Consider the following 16,222-nt stretch of genomic DNA (forward strand, 5'->3'; position numbering starts at 1 on the left):
AGGCATCATTCTATATTCTGGGGATGTTTTCCTGTAGTTTCAAGATGGTATGTTGTGTTTTGGAGAGGAGAGGGGCTGAGTCAGGTTTAATGCTGACCTATTTTAAAATGCCTTGTGCAAGACTGGCACTGGGAAAGTGCAATCCTTTTAGGTAACGGTATAGAGTTTTGACTCTTGGCCACCTGCAAGATTGACCACAAGTTATAATCTCTCCTTTTTATTTAATGGGACGAGGCCATTTGTTAAGAATAGTGAAACTTTTGATGCTGTTTCAAATAAAATTGATTTTAAAGCTGGTCAATGTGTGTAGGAGGGGTGGAGGAGAGAATTACTTCACAAAACATTATTGGTTCTAAATGATTCAAAACATAACTACAGAGCTGGGAAATATTCATTTTAATACGATAACAACAACTTGCATTTATATAACACCTTCAACCTAGTATAAAGGTCCCAAGGCACTTCACAGGAGTGTTATCAGACAAAATTTGACACCGAGTCACATAAGGAGATATTAGGACAGATGACCAAAAGCTTGGTCAAAGAGGTAGGTTTTAAGGAGCGTCTTAAAGGAGGAGAGAGGCGGAGAGGTTTAGTGAGTGAATTCCAGGGCCTAGGCAGCTGAAGGCACAGCCACCAATAGTGGAGCGATGAAAATTGGGGTTGCACAAGAGGCCAGAATTAGATATCAACTTAATGTTTTTTTTTCCAATACTTTGGGTTGCTGGTCCGGCTTCTTTTTTCTCTTCCTCCAGCTCTCTTTTTCTGACATTTCAATCGTCTCCACACAATGAAGTACAAACTCGCAATGCTAAGTACGTAAGTGTACAAATCCAGCCTGGAAGGATCAGCTGTGATCAATTCTATCCAATTATTTCTGGCATCCACAGTGCACCTAGGTTCCTAGTTAGTGTGTGTAGGTATGTTTGGTTTTCTTTTCCAGCAATTTTTTAATTTCTGATTCAGTTTTACAAATCTTTCTCCAGCAATTGCTGCCTTTAGTTGCTGATTTTATTTTTCTTGTTCGATGAAGGGATCTATATATTTTCAATAGCTTTTTTTTGTTTGCTAATTATTATTGATATGAGTGAAAAGAGTTGGACAAGTACAATTTCATTCAGGAATACACTGTACTTGCACCAGATGGCAGTGTTTCAGGTCCTGCGGTGCCAATTTTATTTTTTATCGTCACCATTTGTTCTTAATCTTTTCAGAGCTTGTGTTGACGGTATGTTCAGTACCAGGTAAGGTACGTCAGAGGCAGACTTCCTGACCTCCATTGTGCTGCTGTGAGGGAAACCAGAAGCAGAGGAGCTGGTACCTCTCTGAGGCACTGTTGTACAGTAGCTAGGAAATATTGTGATCTGTTTTTGCCAAAGCCAGGGAGCAGAAATCCCCTTGGCTGCTTGAAATGTGGGGACAAGGAAGAAGTCACTTTACGTTCAGAGAAGGTAGATAGAAGCATGCCTCTAGCGGAGCATAGTTTACATAGATTTCCCCCCTCCCCCCCCCCCCCCACCCCAGCATTTTATTCTTGAATTTGCATGGTTTTATATAGTTTCTTAGAATTGAAACATTTAAGCTCTCTGTTAGTTAACAGTGATGTATTATTTATGTACTATCCATTTTTGCATTAAAATAAGGCAGTATTTGACACCATATTTATGGCTGTTTTTTCTGAGGTGTTAACTTTCCCTGGATGCACCTTTTTTCTCCTTTTTTAAATATCCAACTCAGCTCTAAAATCAAACGTTCCAGCTTCTTGTAGCATATTTCAGCTAGTTTCACCCAAAGGCAGCCTCTAGCTGTGAAGTTATCACTTCACTCATTTTTCATCTCAAATGCCTTGCTGCAGTCGGACCTTTTTCAATGAATTTGTTAGCGTAGATGTGGATTTATTTTTTAAAAAGCTGCAGAAGTTGAAAATCTGAAACAAAAACACAATGGTGCAAACACTCAGTAGGTCAGGCAACATCTGTAGAAAAAAATCAGAGGAGTTAACATTTCATCAGAACCCATCGCAGTCAGATTGAACTGGCTGTTCCACCTTCAGAGTGCAAAGAAGTACATGAAATAGTGTTGGCAGTCCTAATTAACAGTACTCCAGAATATAACAAACCTTGCAACTTCCACCTATGTGAAATTCAACCAGACTTCTATCAAAGTGAAAAGATGATTCAGATGTGACCAACAAGCACGGTGGTCCCAATATTAACCTGCTCTTTTGAGCAGGACACCCACAGAAAGGCAGCGGGGTCCTCTTTAAATATGCAGATAGGGTAGGGTTGCCAACTGGTTGAATTAATGTATCTCTGGAGGTTTCATCACATGACCACCACACATGGAGTACTGTGCACAATTCTAGTCTCCAGATTATAAAAAGGATACAGAGACACTGGAGAAGGTGTAAACAAAGATTCACAAGGATGATACCAGAACTGAGAGAATATACTTATCAGGAAAGGCTGAACAGGCTGGGGCTCTTTTCTCTAGAAAAAGAGAAGGCTGAAGGGAGACCTGATAGAGGTTTTTAAAATTATGAAAAAGTTTGATAGGGTAGACTTAGAGAAAATGTTTCCACTTGCAGGGGAGACCAGAACTTGAGGTCATAAATATAAGACAGTCACTAATAAATCCAATAGGGAATTCAGGAGAAACTTCTTTGGTAGGAACATGGAACTCACTACCACAAGGCATAGTTGAAGCGAATAGCATAGATGCATTTAAGGGGAAGCTAGACAAGCACATGAGGGAGAAAGGAATAGAAGGATATGGTGAGAGGGTTAGATGAAGAGGGGTGGGCGGAGGCTGATGTGGAGCATAAATGCCGGCAGACAATTCGGGCCAAATGGCTTGTTTCTGTGCTGTAGACTCTAACTCTACATAATCTCCTGCCTCAAACTGCCCCGTCCCATGCTCCCGCTATTAGTCGCCCAACATGTCTATCCTCACAGGGCCTTCCCGAACCAATTGGAAAGTGAAAAAACTCATTTCCCAAATGAATGATTCTTGACTGTCAGTCAAACAGCCTTTTTTTCCCCAGCTCCAATATTGGTATAGCTAATAAATAGAAGTGTTCAAAGAAAATGAAAAAAAAAATTTTTTTTAACGCCCTTGTGATTTTTCTGCTGGCTTGCTCGCAGTAATGTCCTGGAGGACAATAATCTTCAAATTCTGGAGGGTTGGCAACCGTACGATTGGGTCCCTATCAGCAATTTAGTTGGGGGGCTGAGTGCGGGAGCAATGATGGCCATCCGTCAGGCCAAACCTGCCGGGAAATGGATCGTGGGCCAGAAGAGGCGCAGCCAAGTAAGTTTTAAAATATTATTCCTCCGGGTCCTACGAGGAAGCCGTGAGCCTCCTTTGCCATGGGCTTCCCCCCCACCGATCACGTCCAGACTGTCGATGGCCAATCCCACAGGTCCCCAGCTGCGGCCTCCTGTCGCCCGACTTTCCCACTCCCGCCCACTGGCCAGGTAGGGGATCTGGGCGGGAGTCGGAGGAAATAGATGGAAGTGAGTCCTGGCCGTTAAGATCTGCCGGGCCTCCACGTCCTCGAACTTCCGCAGGTTCGCCTCCCGCTTCGGAGCTTACACGCACCATACCCACGCCCACCCTCCCTTAAAATATGTTTTTTAATTCTTTTGCACCGGAACTTGAGTGCTAATCTGAGAGTATCTACATGATCAGGTGTCATTGCTGCAAGAGCTAACAACTAGACAACATTCCAGTCATTTGAAAAATATTCCCGGGTCAAGATTACCGTGGTAACATTCTTAACGCCTTGTCTCCAAATACTGATATTCAGTCTGTTTCACTGCCGTGGCATTTTGAATGAGCTGGAGTAAAGATTGCCTTTGCATATTTGCACCAATTATATCCCATTGCATTGACCTCAGCAGAAATTTCTTTCATGCCTAAGATCATGAGGCAGCATTTTGGAAGAAAATGATTGTAATTGCAAAGGTCTGGAAATGCTGCTGAGCCTAGTGAGACTTTATTGTGGTATATTTCTGAGTCCTTTTTGTTTTCCTCAATGGGTGCTGACTTGTGACCCATCCCACGGTAATCTTTTCTAACTGACTGTGCGTCTCATTTGTTGCTGTGACTGCTGCTATTTATTTTTAAATTTGAGCCTGCTGACCGTTATCTCTAGATGAGCAAACATTATCCTATTGCTATGATTTTTGATCCCTGTGTATGGATAGTCAACCTTCAAAATTCCAATCACTTCAGCCATATCGTGCCTTTTGCTCACGCAGAGGAATTTTGAGATTTCTAGATCATTGGCGCAAGAGTGTGGATGGCAATAGCTGCAGTCTAGGGCACCTAGAAAATGTTGTTCATCTGTCTGGAAAAGGTCATGTTAAAAGAGCAAGAGGATGGTAAAGAATAACTGGGGAGGCTCTTGTGGAGCATAAACACGGGCATGGACCTGTTGGGCTGAATGGCCTGTTTCTGTGCTGTACCTTTTATGTAAAGGACAGGTTATCAGAAGGACATGTCCTGAATCATAGATGATGTCTGTCTATGGAATCACTGCTGCACTGTAAGAAAATGGTTCTATTACATTGAAACTACAGCACAGAAACAGGCCCTTCGACCCAACTGGTCCTTTATGCTCCATACGGGCCTCCTCCCTTCCTACTTCATCTAACCATATCAGGACCCCCTTCTATTCCTTTCTCCTTCACGTGCTTATCCAGCTTCCTCTTAAATGCATCTGTGCTATTTGTCTCAACTACTCCATGTGGTAGCTCGTTCCACATTCTTACCACTCTTTGGGTAAAGAAGTTTCTCCTGAATTCCTCATTGCGTTTGTTAGCGACGCATGCCCCCTTATTTTTTGGACTCTCCCACAAGTGGAAACATTTTCTCCGCGTTTACCCTATCATTACCTTAAAGGCCCCCTAGCAGGTCACCCCTTCTCTTTCCTACAGAAAACTCTGTCCCAGCCTATTAAAACGCTCTCTTAACAACATCTACAAAATATATTACTCAGCATCAACTTTTTGAAAGGGTGGGGGGGGGAAAAAAAGCAATATTTAGTTAAGACCCTGCGCGATGGGGCAGTTTGCATCTTTGAACAAGATGCAATGACCTGATGTGCAGTTGCAGCCAGAGTTTTGTGTTGTGTTGTGGGGGGGGAAGAGAGAGAGAGAGAGAGTGTGCAACCTTTGTGGGAGGGAGGGAGTGCCCGGTCAATCTAGTTTGATAGCGGAAACAGAATCGGGTGATATTGACGTGGGCCTCGACCAATCAGCGGTCTCCTGCCGGCCCCCCCCCCCCCCCGCCGTGGCCGAGCACCAATCGGAGGAGGCAGGAGGGGCGGGACCTCCGTTTGAGACGAGGTTAGGTTGCACGGGTGACTCGGTTGCTAAGTTGCTTTTGGCCTGAGATGACTCGAGAGCTGTGAGGGGAGTCGAGGAGGCGGGTTCCTCCTACAACCAGAAGCGGTTTAAATGCGCGCTCATTAGATTCGAAGGACCGGCACTGATGTGAGGGAGAGGAGGGTTTTAATTTTTGTTTTCGGAATAATTTTTTTTTTTTTTTTATGCACCGTTTTAGTTTCTGATTGTAGAACAATTATAAAATGTCACTTTAGGCCAAGGCTTGTGTGCAAACCTCTTCGATACAAGTTGCCATCGCAGGCCCGGACTGGTTACTTTGAGCTCCAATTGTTGCTCGAAGGCACAGCACGGCACAGCGCAGTTTGCATCTGCATCGCGTCGGGACAAGACTGGTAAGGTGACCAAAATTTGATATTTTGTAAATAAAAGTACAGTTCGTTAAGTGGAATTGAACAGCCTGGTTTAGACCCTTTTGTGCCACCGTGGGACTCATGCTTTGGGATCTCTCTCTCTCTATCTATCTATCTATATATATGTGTATATATATATATATAGATATATCATGATTCTAGTTCACTGTTTCTCTTGTAGTTGAATCCAAGTATTTGAAGCAATGTATAAATGTGTGCAATTATTAAATTCTCACCAGTGCTGTAGGTGAAGATTTTCGTGTCTTGGGATTAATTAGTGAAGCATGCTTGTGACTGCTACCATCGTTGCCAATGGTAACGTTTGACTCAGTGGGGAAGGAAATGGTCCTGGTTCAATTGCAGCTAAATAAAACCTGAAAAAAAAATCCATAGTTGCTGCCAAGATAGCTTATGGGTTTTATAGCTTGGTTATTTTTAAATTATTTCAAATATGTTTGAGGAGGAGGAGAATGATTGTAGGGGATCTGGAGTTTACATCCAAGTCAAAGTTTGGATGTTGTCTAGTTTGATGTACTTGCAATGGATCCTCTTCCTCTGTTGATCAGTAAAACTGACAACTGTATTTCTGGTGCTTTGCTTACTGTCTGGCACACTGCATCTTATTTGAAATGGTACTTGCAGGTCCAAACTCTGACAATCAGTAAACCTAACTTCACATAGATTTATTATAGCAATTGCGGTCCTGCAGTTAACAAAAGCGTGATGGGATTCAGAGTGTTCAACAAATCGGACCTGAAATCACCATTTTATGCGTTACAGACAGTATCATCCCTGGCCAGACTTTTGCATGGACAGAACATCTTGGAAATGGGTCAGGTCTGATGTGGGCGAAATAACATGTGGACCTTTGCTGTAATGGCTCCCATTCCCATCCATACCTTCTATTACAGAGTGAACTTTAACGTGATTCTTTACTATTTCAAGGAAATACTTAAATATCCTCAATGTCTAGAAAGTACATTGCTGTGACTTGATTGTAATTTTCTTGCAGGTCACAGCACTTGACAGGGACTTAATTCTGCCCTCCTGATTTGTTGCTGATGATGTTTTCTATTCCATTTGTAAAATGATCTATTTCTCTCTAAAGTAAAGATAAACTGAATTTGTGAGCTATGTAAAGGATAATGGGCATCCGAATTAGAATGCAATAAACCAGTTGAGGGATTCATGTTGGGTCATAAACCAGCAGCAAATTGGCTGCTTTGTTTGACTGCATTACAACAGTGACTGCACTTCAAAAAGTACTCCATTTGCTGTACAGAACTTTTGGGACATCCTGAGCATGTAATAGGCACAATTATAATGGTGCAGGTTCTGTCCTTCTTTGCAAGTTCTTCCTTAATTTTTTGTGTTTGTCGGGCTACCTCCTGTTTAGCTTTCCTCTGAACATGACAAAAAATATTCTTGGTACATAATCCCTTACCAGCTATAGAAACATATAAGCTTACAGATGTGGTATGTTTCTATTGCATCTCTTCAAAAGGATGCGTAATCAAGAGTCCATAGAGGTTGGTAGTCTGGTGAGGTTCCTACGTTGTCGTTAATGGACTGTTCATAAAATATCCAGTATTGAACAAGGCACTTTCCCCGCAGGGAGAAAGGGAAAATCTGTTGGCGAATCGCCTCAATCAACTTGTGCGTAAATCCTTCGCAGCTGGGTGACAGTGGCAAAGGCATAAGTCTGTGATCCAGCAGCTTTTCTGTGGCATTATACTAGTGGAGAAGAAACACCACAAAGAGGGAAACTGTAACAATGCAAAGGTACTAAAACATGGTTACATTCTGGACACTCGGGAAATGAAGCAAAAAAACCTCAGAAGATACCTTGTTGGATCAGACCGTGGTGCTTTTGCTGGTGAAAGTTGATTGCTTTTTAAAAAGCAAACACGATCAATTTCTAAAGTTTGGATACTCCTGACTTACAGGGCCTAATAAAGAACTTGCATTTATAGAGTGCCTTTCACGACCCCAGAATGTCCGAAAGCACTTCACATTAGTGAAATACTTTTGAAGTGCAGTTACTATTATAATGTAAGGAAACGTGGCAGCCAATTTGCACACAGCAAGGTCCCAGAAACAGCAATGAGATAAATGGCCAGATAATCTGCTTTAGTGGTGTTGATGAGGGATAAATGTTAGCCAGGACAACGGGAGAACTCCCCTGCTCTCCTTCGAATAGTGCCATTGGACCTTTTACATCCATCTGAGAGGGCAGATGTGGTCTCAGTTTAATGTCTCATTCGAAAGACGGCACCTCCAACAGTGCAGCACTCCCTCAGCATTGCACGAAAGAATCAGCCTAGATTATGTTCTGGAGTGGGATTTGCATCCATGATCTTGACTCCGAGGCAAGAGTGCTACCACTGAGCCAAGGCTAACATCTAAAGTTTTCTCCAGAATGTTCTTGGAGAGAATGCTGTCTCCTTCCAATGACCTTCTGCAGCTTTTAGTAGGTTTCAATGTTTTTATGTAGTTTTTGTTTATTTTGAAGAGTTATCTTTAACATCGTGAAACTTTATAGAATGTAATGGGATACTGGTATATGAATGATTAACAAAATTCTTTGAAGTGCGTTCTTGTATTTTAAGAAAGATATTAACCAATTTATTTTTAACAGGTTAATAGTCCTACTAAAATAGTGGAGGAAGAAATTTCATATGAATGCATTGAATATTTGTAGTATTATCCCATTGTGTCATTTTAAATCCCTTGCATCCTTTTGAAGAGATTCTATAGGAACATACTACATCTGTAAGTTTTTATGGGTGTAAAGCTGGTAAGAGATTATGTACCAGGATTATTTTTAGTAAAATATTTGGGAAATAACAAGTCTTGTCTTTTTTTTCAACATTCCCTATAATGTATCGCACCCAAAGTACAATGAATTAGCTTAGCACTGTATGCAGTGTTTATTAGTCAATGTAGTGGTATTTTATACTTAAATAAGATTCCAAAGTTTGAGTGTAAATTTGCGTAACTTTGTCCCTTTCAATGTTGTTAAATTATGCTAGTAACTGTTAAGGGAAAATGTCCAGGCTAAAATTTGTCAAAAATTGATTTATTAAACTCAGAAGCATTGTTTACAACATATTCAGTATGTGAAGTTAATCAAGTATTTCTAGAGTGATCAGCAGATAATCCAACTGTCGTACAAAAAAATAAACTTCTCAACAAGCTCCGTTCCTTAACTAAAAGTTCGTTACAGTTTGAGGAAAGAGGCAACACCAACTGATTTTATCTCAAAGAAGTAGTGAGGATAAAAAGCCAGAGGTAAGGGGTTATTTGAGAGGATTCTGCAGCAATGTTTTTGTATATGAAAAGGTCTGGGATTGAAACAGTCAATTTGCAGGAAAAGCAAAATTCCAAGTAATTTGATTAAAAGTAATTAGATTTAAGAAAGAATTGTATCATCCCAGTGTTTGACGCCAGGTGATGGGCTGCAACCTGCGAATCAAAATGTGAATTGAGAGTGGATTTTTAATACACTTTATTTTGCTTTCTAAATTCAAGCTACATTTCTTCAGTTATTTTTGTTGAAATTGGTGTTGCCAATTCCCCAGTAACACCTCATAGAGCAAGTTAAAACCCATTTGGTTGGTCAGCTGTTAAAATAAAAAGTTTAATAAATTAGATTTGGCACAATTGCCCATTTTTGTTCCTTTGTTCACAGGACACTTTGTCAGAGATGACATTATGCTAGGCACCAGAGATTGGCCATTGACGAATGAACAGCACAGACAACAAATTAATTTTATTCATTGAGTGGGATGAAGTGGCCAGGGTGGAACTTGAAAACAAAACGTTGTTAATTTAAAAATGATGGCTTTTCAGTAGAATGTTAGCATTATTTCAGTTATAAAGTGCTTTTTCTCCCCAGTTCTTTGTGTTACGTGTGTACGTATTGTAACTTTCTTGGATTTGAGGACAGTGATGAGCCCCAGTCATTTTTATTTTCACTCTGTAGTCACCTGATGGTGCTCAGTCACTGTCCAATATTTAAACCCCCCCTTCCCTTTGTCTGGAGCAGGCTGACCAGCTTGAGACTGGCAGCTCACAGTGCTAGTGCTGGCTAAGGAGAGGGCTGAAGTGCTAGTGCTGGCTAAAGAGAGGGCTGATGAAGGGGCCCTTTTCATTTGCTGTATTTTCAAAACACACATGTTTCTTCCACATCCCCGATTTTAATCGCTCCACCATTGACGGCCGTGCCTTCAGCTGCCTAGGCTCTAAGCTCTGGAATTCCCTCCCTAAACCTCTCCACCTCACTCTCCTCCTTTTAAGACGTTCCTTAAAACCTACCTCTTTGACCAAGCTTTTGGTCACCTGTCCTAATACCTTCCTATGTGGCTCGTCAAATTTTGTTTGATAACGCTCCTGTGAAGCACCTTGGGACGTTTTGCGACGTTAAAGGCGCTATATAAATGCAAGTTGTTGTTGAAGTAGTTCACATAATAAAGAGTAATCTTTAATGTACAATGTTTTGTTCTCTGTGGAAAGTTTTCTGTATTCCAGATAAAAGAAAACTTCAAGGTGAGCTCTAAACCTTGCAGATGTTCAAACTTTGCTAGCTACTGACCATCAAAATCCTGCGCATTATGCCAAGAATCTTTGTTTTGGCTGTTTTACACAGAGGAGAATTAGCAAAACTATTTTTGGGGGTAGATAACACGAACAGTGACGTCTGCTTTGACTTTTGCTCTGTGTTGGCACTTTCAAACAATGCTGTAGCAAGATTTGGGTAAAGACAACTTAAATCCTGTGAATGTTTTTTACCCATCAGTTTCAGCTCCCTTTCAGGTTGCGACTGATGATGAATGTCTTCATGACCATGGCAAATCCTCAGCTGTTACCAGAAATCTGATACTTTCAAAAGGTTGATTACTTTTTATTTTCATTTAGGTTTGTTTTACCCTTTGAATTCTACAATTCTAATACTGTTTTTGATTTGGTCTTGTTAAACTTTTTTTTAATGTTTCATCAGGTATTTTGATAAGATTTCTTTGGTATCATTTACCTGTATGTATTTAGAATCATAGAATCTTACAGCACAAAAGGAGGCCATTCGGCCCATCGTGTCTGTGCCGGCTCTTTGAAAGAGCTGTCCAATTTAGTCCCACACCCCAGCTTTTTCCCCATAACCCTGCAAGTTAGTCCTGATCAAGTTCATGTCCAATTGCCTTTTAAAAGTTCCTATGGAATCTGCTTCCACCACCCTTTCAGGTAGTGTGTTCCAGATCTTAACAAACCACTGTATGAAAAAATTTCCCCTAGATTCCCCTCTAGTTCTTTTGCCAATTATTTTAAATCTGTGACCTTTGGTTACTGACCCACTTGCCAGAGGAAACAGAGCAAGTAGGGCGAAACTATCAAAACCCATATAATTTTGAATACCTCTATTAGGTCTCCCCTTAACCTTCTCTGCTTTAAGGAGAACAATCCCAGCTTCTCCAACCTCTCCACATAACTAAAGTCCCTTATCCCTGGTATCATCCTAGTAAACCTCCTTTGTACCCTCTTCAAGACCGCAAACTTCAAAACTATACTGCCTACACCCAAATCCAGGTCATTTATATATATATCAAGAAAAGCAATGGTCCTAATACCGACCCCTGGGAATCGCACTGCGTACTTCTGTCCAGTCAGAAAAACATCCATTCACCGCTACTCTCTGCCTCCTATCCCTTAGCCAATTAAGTACCCAAGTTACCACTGTCCCTATGATCCCATGTGCTTCTATTTTCCAAGTAAGTATGTTATGTGGTATTTCATCAAATGCCTTTTGAAAGTCCATACGTACAACATCCACTGCACTACAGTCATCAACCCTCTCTGTTACTCCATCAAAGAACTCAATCAGGTTAGTCAGACATAATTTGCCTTTAACAAACCCGTGCTAGCTTTCCCTTATTAACCCATGGTTCTCCAAGTGAGATTGAATTTTGTCCTTGACAATGGTCTCTAGTAGTTTTCCCACCACTGATGTAACTACAGGCCAGTCAGTCTAACCAGGTTTATCCCTCTCCCCTTTTTTGAATAGGGGTGTAACATTTGCAATCCTCCAGTCCTCTGGCACCACTCCCATGTCCAAGGAGGACTGAAAGATTGTGGTCAGAGCTTCTGCTATCACCACCACCCTTGCTTCCCCCAGCAACCTAGGATGTATCCCATCTGGACCGGGTGACTTGTTCACTTTGAGTGATGCCAACCTATTTAGCATCTCCTTTCGATCTATTTTTATACTTTTCAATATTTCTACTCCCTCCTCTACTGCAACATTAACTTCATCCTCTTTTGTGAGTACAGATGCAAAAGGACTCATTCAGTACCTCAGTCAAGCCTTCTGCCTCCAAAAACAGATTTCCTTTTTTGTCCTTAATCGACCCCACCATTCCTTTAAGTATCCTTTTACTTTTTATATGTTTATAAAAGATTTTTGGGTTCTCTTTTATGTTACCTGCTAATCTTTTCGCATATTCTTTCTTTACCCTTATATCCTTTTTCAATTTCCCCCTGCACTTTCTGTATTCTGTATCTGACATTTGTCATAAACCTTTTTCTGTTTTATTTTAACCTCTACTTCCTATGTCATCCAGGGAGCTCTAGCTTTGAATGCCCATCTTTCTTCTTTATGGGAATATGCTTGGCTTGTACCCGAACTATCTCCACCTTGAAGGCCTGCCATTGCTCATTTACTGTTTTCTTGACTAAGCTTTCCTTCCAGTCCACCTGTGCTCGATCCCTTCTCAAATCACTGAAATTGGCTCTCTTCCAGTTGGGTATTTTCCCCATTGATTTTTCTTTGTCCCTTTCCATAACTACTGTTACCCAGATGTTCTCCCACTGAAACACACCCCACTTGTCCTACTTCATTCCTCAGAACTAGATCCAGCACTGCTTTCTTCCTTGTTGGGCTAGAAACATGCTGATTAAGAAAGTTCTCGCCCTTCTTGCCCTTTACATTGTTTTTTTTTTCCCTTTCTATGTTAGGGTAATTGAAGTCCCCTTCTATTACTGCTCTATTATTTTTACATTTCCATGAAGCTTGCCGACAGATTTGTTCCTCTATCTCCTTATCACTATTTGGGGGTCTATAGTAAACACCCAGAATGTAACGGCTCCTTTTCTGTTCCCTAACTCTAACCAAATAGATTCAGTCTTTGAGCCCTCTAGTATATCGTCCCTTTGTAGAACTGTAATATTATCCTTGATCAATACTGCCACCCCCCACCTTTCATTTTTCCTTCCCTATCCCTCCTGAATACATTGTAGCCAGGCATGTTTAGTTCCCATTCCTGCCCATGTTTAAGCCAAGTCTCCGTTATAGCCACTAGATCATAACCTCATGTGGCAACTTGTGCCTGCAGCTCATCAATCTTATATGTAACACTCCTTGCTTGAACACACATGCATTCCAACACCATGCTAGTCTGCTTTGTTTTTTTCCTCCATCTAATTCTTGCACTTCCTACACTATTCTTTATTCAGTTGCCGTTTGTCCCTCCTAGTTTTCTTTTATTTTATTCATTCACGGGATGTGCGCGTCACTGGCAAGGCCAGCATTTATTGCCCATCCCATTTGCCCTTGGGAAGGTGGTGGTGAGCCGCCTTCTTGAACCGCTGCAGTCCGTGTGGTGAAGGTTCTCCCACAGTGATGTTAGGTAGGGAGTTCCAGGATTTTGACCCAGCGATGATGAAGGAACGGTGATATATTTCCAAGTCAGGATGGTGTGTGACTTGGAGGGGAACGTGCAGGTAGTGGTGTTCCCATGTGCCTGCTGTCCTTGCCCTTCTAGGTGGTAGAGGTCGTGGGTTTTGGAGGTGCTGTTGAAGAAGCTTTGGCGAGTTGCTGCAGTGCATCCTGTGGATGGTACACACTGCAGGCATGGTGCGCCGGTGGTGAAGGGAGTGAACATTTAGGGTGGTGGATGGGGTACCAATCAAGCGGGCTGCTTTGTCATGAATGGTGTCGAGCTTCTTGAGTGTTGTTGGAGCTGCACTCATCCAGGCAAGTGGAGAGTATTCCATCACAATCCTGACTTGTGCCTTGTAGATGGTGGAAAGGCTTTGGGGAGTCAGGAGGTGAGTCACTCGCTGCAGAATACCCAGCCTCTGACCTGCTCTTGTAGCCACAGTATTTATGTGGCTGGTTCAGTTAAGTTTCTGGTCAATGGTGACCCCCAGGATGTTGATGGTGAGGGGTTTGGCGATGGTAATGCCGTTGAATGTCAAGGGGAGGTGGTTAGACTCTCTCTTGGAGATGGTCATTGCCTGGCACTTGTCTGGCGCAAATGTTGTTTGCCACTCATCAGCCCAAGCCTGGATGTTGTCCAGGCTTTGCTGCACGCAGGCACGGACTGCTTCATTATTTGAGGGGTTGCGAATGGAACTGAACACCGTGCAATCATCAGCGAACATCCCCATTTCTGACCTTATGATGGAGGGAAGGTCATTGATGAAGTAGCTGAAGATGGTTGGGCCAAGGACACTGCCCTGAGAAACTCCTGCAGCAATGCCTTGGGGCTGAGATGATTGGCCTCCAACAACCACTACCATCTTCCTTTGTGCTAGATATGATTCATTGGAACAGCACCTCATCTTTCGTTTAGGCACTTTACAACCTTCTGGACTCAACATTGATTTCAACAACTTCGGATCATAACCACTGCTCCCGTTTTTTCGGTCAGCTAGTGCTGGTAATGGTTCTGCTGCTGCCGTTTACAGCTACTCCTGATCAATCTTTTGTTTCTTAACCTGTTCCACTACCAACTACCTTGCCTTGGACCATCATCCCTTTTGTCATTTAATCACTCTTGCCCTCTACCCTGTCACAGGCCGTCCCTTTTGTGCTTTCTTCTCTTTCCCCCCCCCCCCCCCCCCCCACTTTCCCTGGCTCTGGACTTGCTCAAAACCTTTAACTCTTTTAACATCTTCCAGTTCTGATGAAAGGTCTTCGACCTGAAACATTAACTCTGTTTCTTTCTCCATAGATGCTGCCTGACTTGCTGAGCTTCTCCAGCATTTTCTGTTTTTATTTCAGATTTCCAGCATCCGCAGTACTTTGCTTTTGATTTAGATGTTAAGCTGGGTTTGGTTAAATGTTTAGGTTTTAAGGAGGGCCTTAAAGGGGGAGAGGGAGGAGGAAGGGTTTAGGGAGGGAATTCTAGAGCACAAGACCTAGAAGGCTGAAGGCATGGTGGGGCAATCGGTGGGCAAAAGGCCAGAATTAGAGGAACGGAGAGTTTTGGAGGGGGTGGGGGTTGTATGTCTGGAGGAAGTTTCAGCGATAGGGAGGGACAAGGCAATGAAGGGATTTAAACAGGAGGCTGAGAATTTGAAGTTTGAGGTGTTGGGAGACCGTGAGCCAATGTAGGTTAGCAAGGAAAGGGGTGATGAGTGAGTGGAACTTGGTGTGGGATAGCAGATGCATTGACCATTTTAATAATAAAATACTCATTGTATTTAAAAACTAGAAAAGGGCTTGAGAGCACACGTGTTAGCTTGCTTATTCTGAAACCTGCAGAAGAATTTCATTATTTTAAAGCATTAAAATACTGGATCCAAAAGGCAAATAGTTACATATAATTTTCTAATTTCTTTCCAGGTTGCTTTTTAATGTGCGTTCAAGATGAATACTTCACGAAGCAGTTCTTCGTTCCTCGGTGATGGATTTGATCTTAGCTTGACTGGCTCTCAGTTACCCATAACTAAACGTCCCAGCAGTGCTTCACCTGCCAAACAGCTAGCACGCTCCACCTCTGTCATCTCTGAGAACAAGACCAAGAGGAACACTTTGGTAAATAATGTATGCGGAACCTGAATTGTAACTTCAATGCAACTTTTCAGAACCAACCAAGTCCTTTTTTTAATGCCCCTTCCTGTCATGAATGTGATGATTCATGGCGAGGTACACACACTCACACCAGCAGTCTTCTGGTATCACGCCCAAATTTCCATTTTTGCAGACAGTTTAAGCTTAGCTTTAACTGTGGAGTGAATCACAGCTAAGTCCCTTATTACCCTCACCTGACAACCACACAAGTGCTTTCCAGTGGGGATACTGGATAGGAATTAGAAACATGAATCCTGGCTGATTTTCCACCCCACCTCCCCCTGCTGTTCGTTCCCTAGTCCAGGGAGAACGCTAAGGCCAATTTTACTTCTCTTCCCCTCCGCGCACCCCCCCACCTCCAGCCTCACTTTTCTAGGTGGTCCACTTACCAACTGAGCCTTAGGGACATCTACAGTTTAATGGCACTTGAATTGATCATCTGTGACTGTTAACCAAGCCGATTCTTTCTAATGCCTGGTATGTTCAATAAACCATTTGGTAAGGGTTGGATACAGTTAGTACTACTGCCCCATCCGATTGATTTTGGTGGTTGTCACTGGCTATCTCTCTGCTGGCAGTACTCTCCTCCTTCCCTAAAATCAGCAACGCAACTC

At 42.3% G+C, this 16,222-nt stretch overlaps 1 protein-coding gene across 6 annotated transcripts in view; it reads left to right on the forward strand.

Annotated features, from left to right (window-relative positions):
- The first annotated feature begins 5,398 nt into the window (after window positions 1-5,398).
- Window positions 5,399-16,222, forward strand: part of cep131 (centrosomal protein 131) — a 108,932-nt gene continuing 98,108 nt past the window's right edge. For 3 of the 6 annotated variants that reach the window (XM_068003966.1, XM_068003969.1, XM_068003970.1), the window contains exons 1-2: window positions 5,399-5,743; window positions 15,381-15,581. In XM_068003966.1, coding sequence (XP_067860067.1) covers window positions 15,405-15,581 — 177 coding nt within the window. In that variant the 5' untranslated portion in view covers window positions 5,399-5,743; window positions 15,381-15,404. Of the gene's footprint in view, window positions 5,749-15,380; window positions 15,582-16,222 lie in introns of all 6 variants that reach the window. The other 3 variants (XM_068003968.1, XM_068003971.1, XM_068003967.1) reach the window with 2 other exon arrangements.

This window comes from Heptranchias perlo, chromosome 23 (genome assembly GCF_035084215.1).
Source record: "Heptranchias perlo isolate sHepPer1 chromosome 23, sHepPer1.hap1, whole genome shotgun sequence".
NCBI classification, from domain to species: domain Eukaryota; kingdom Metazoa; phylum Chordata; class Chondrichthyes; order Hexanchiformes; family Hexanchidae; genus Heptranchias; species Heptranchias perlo.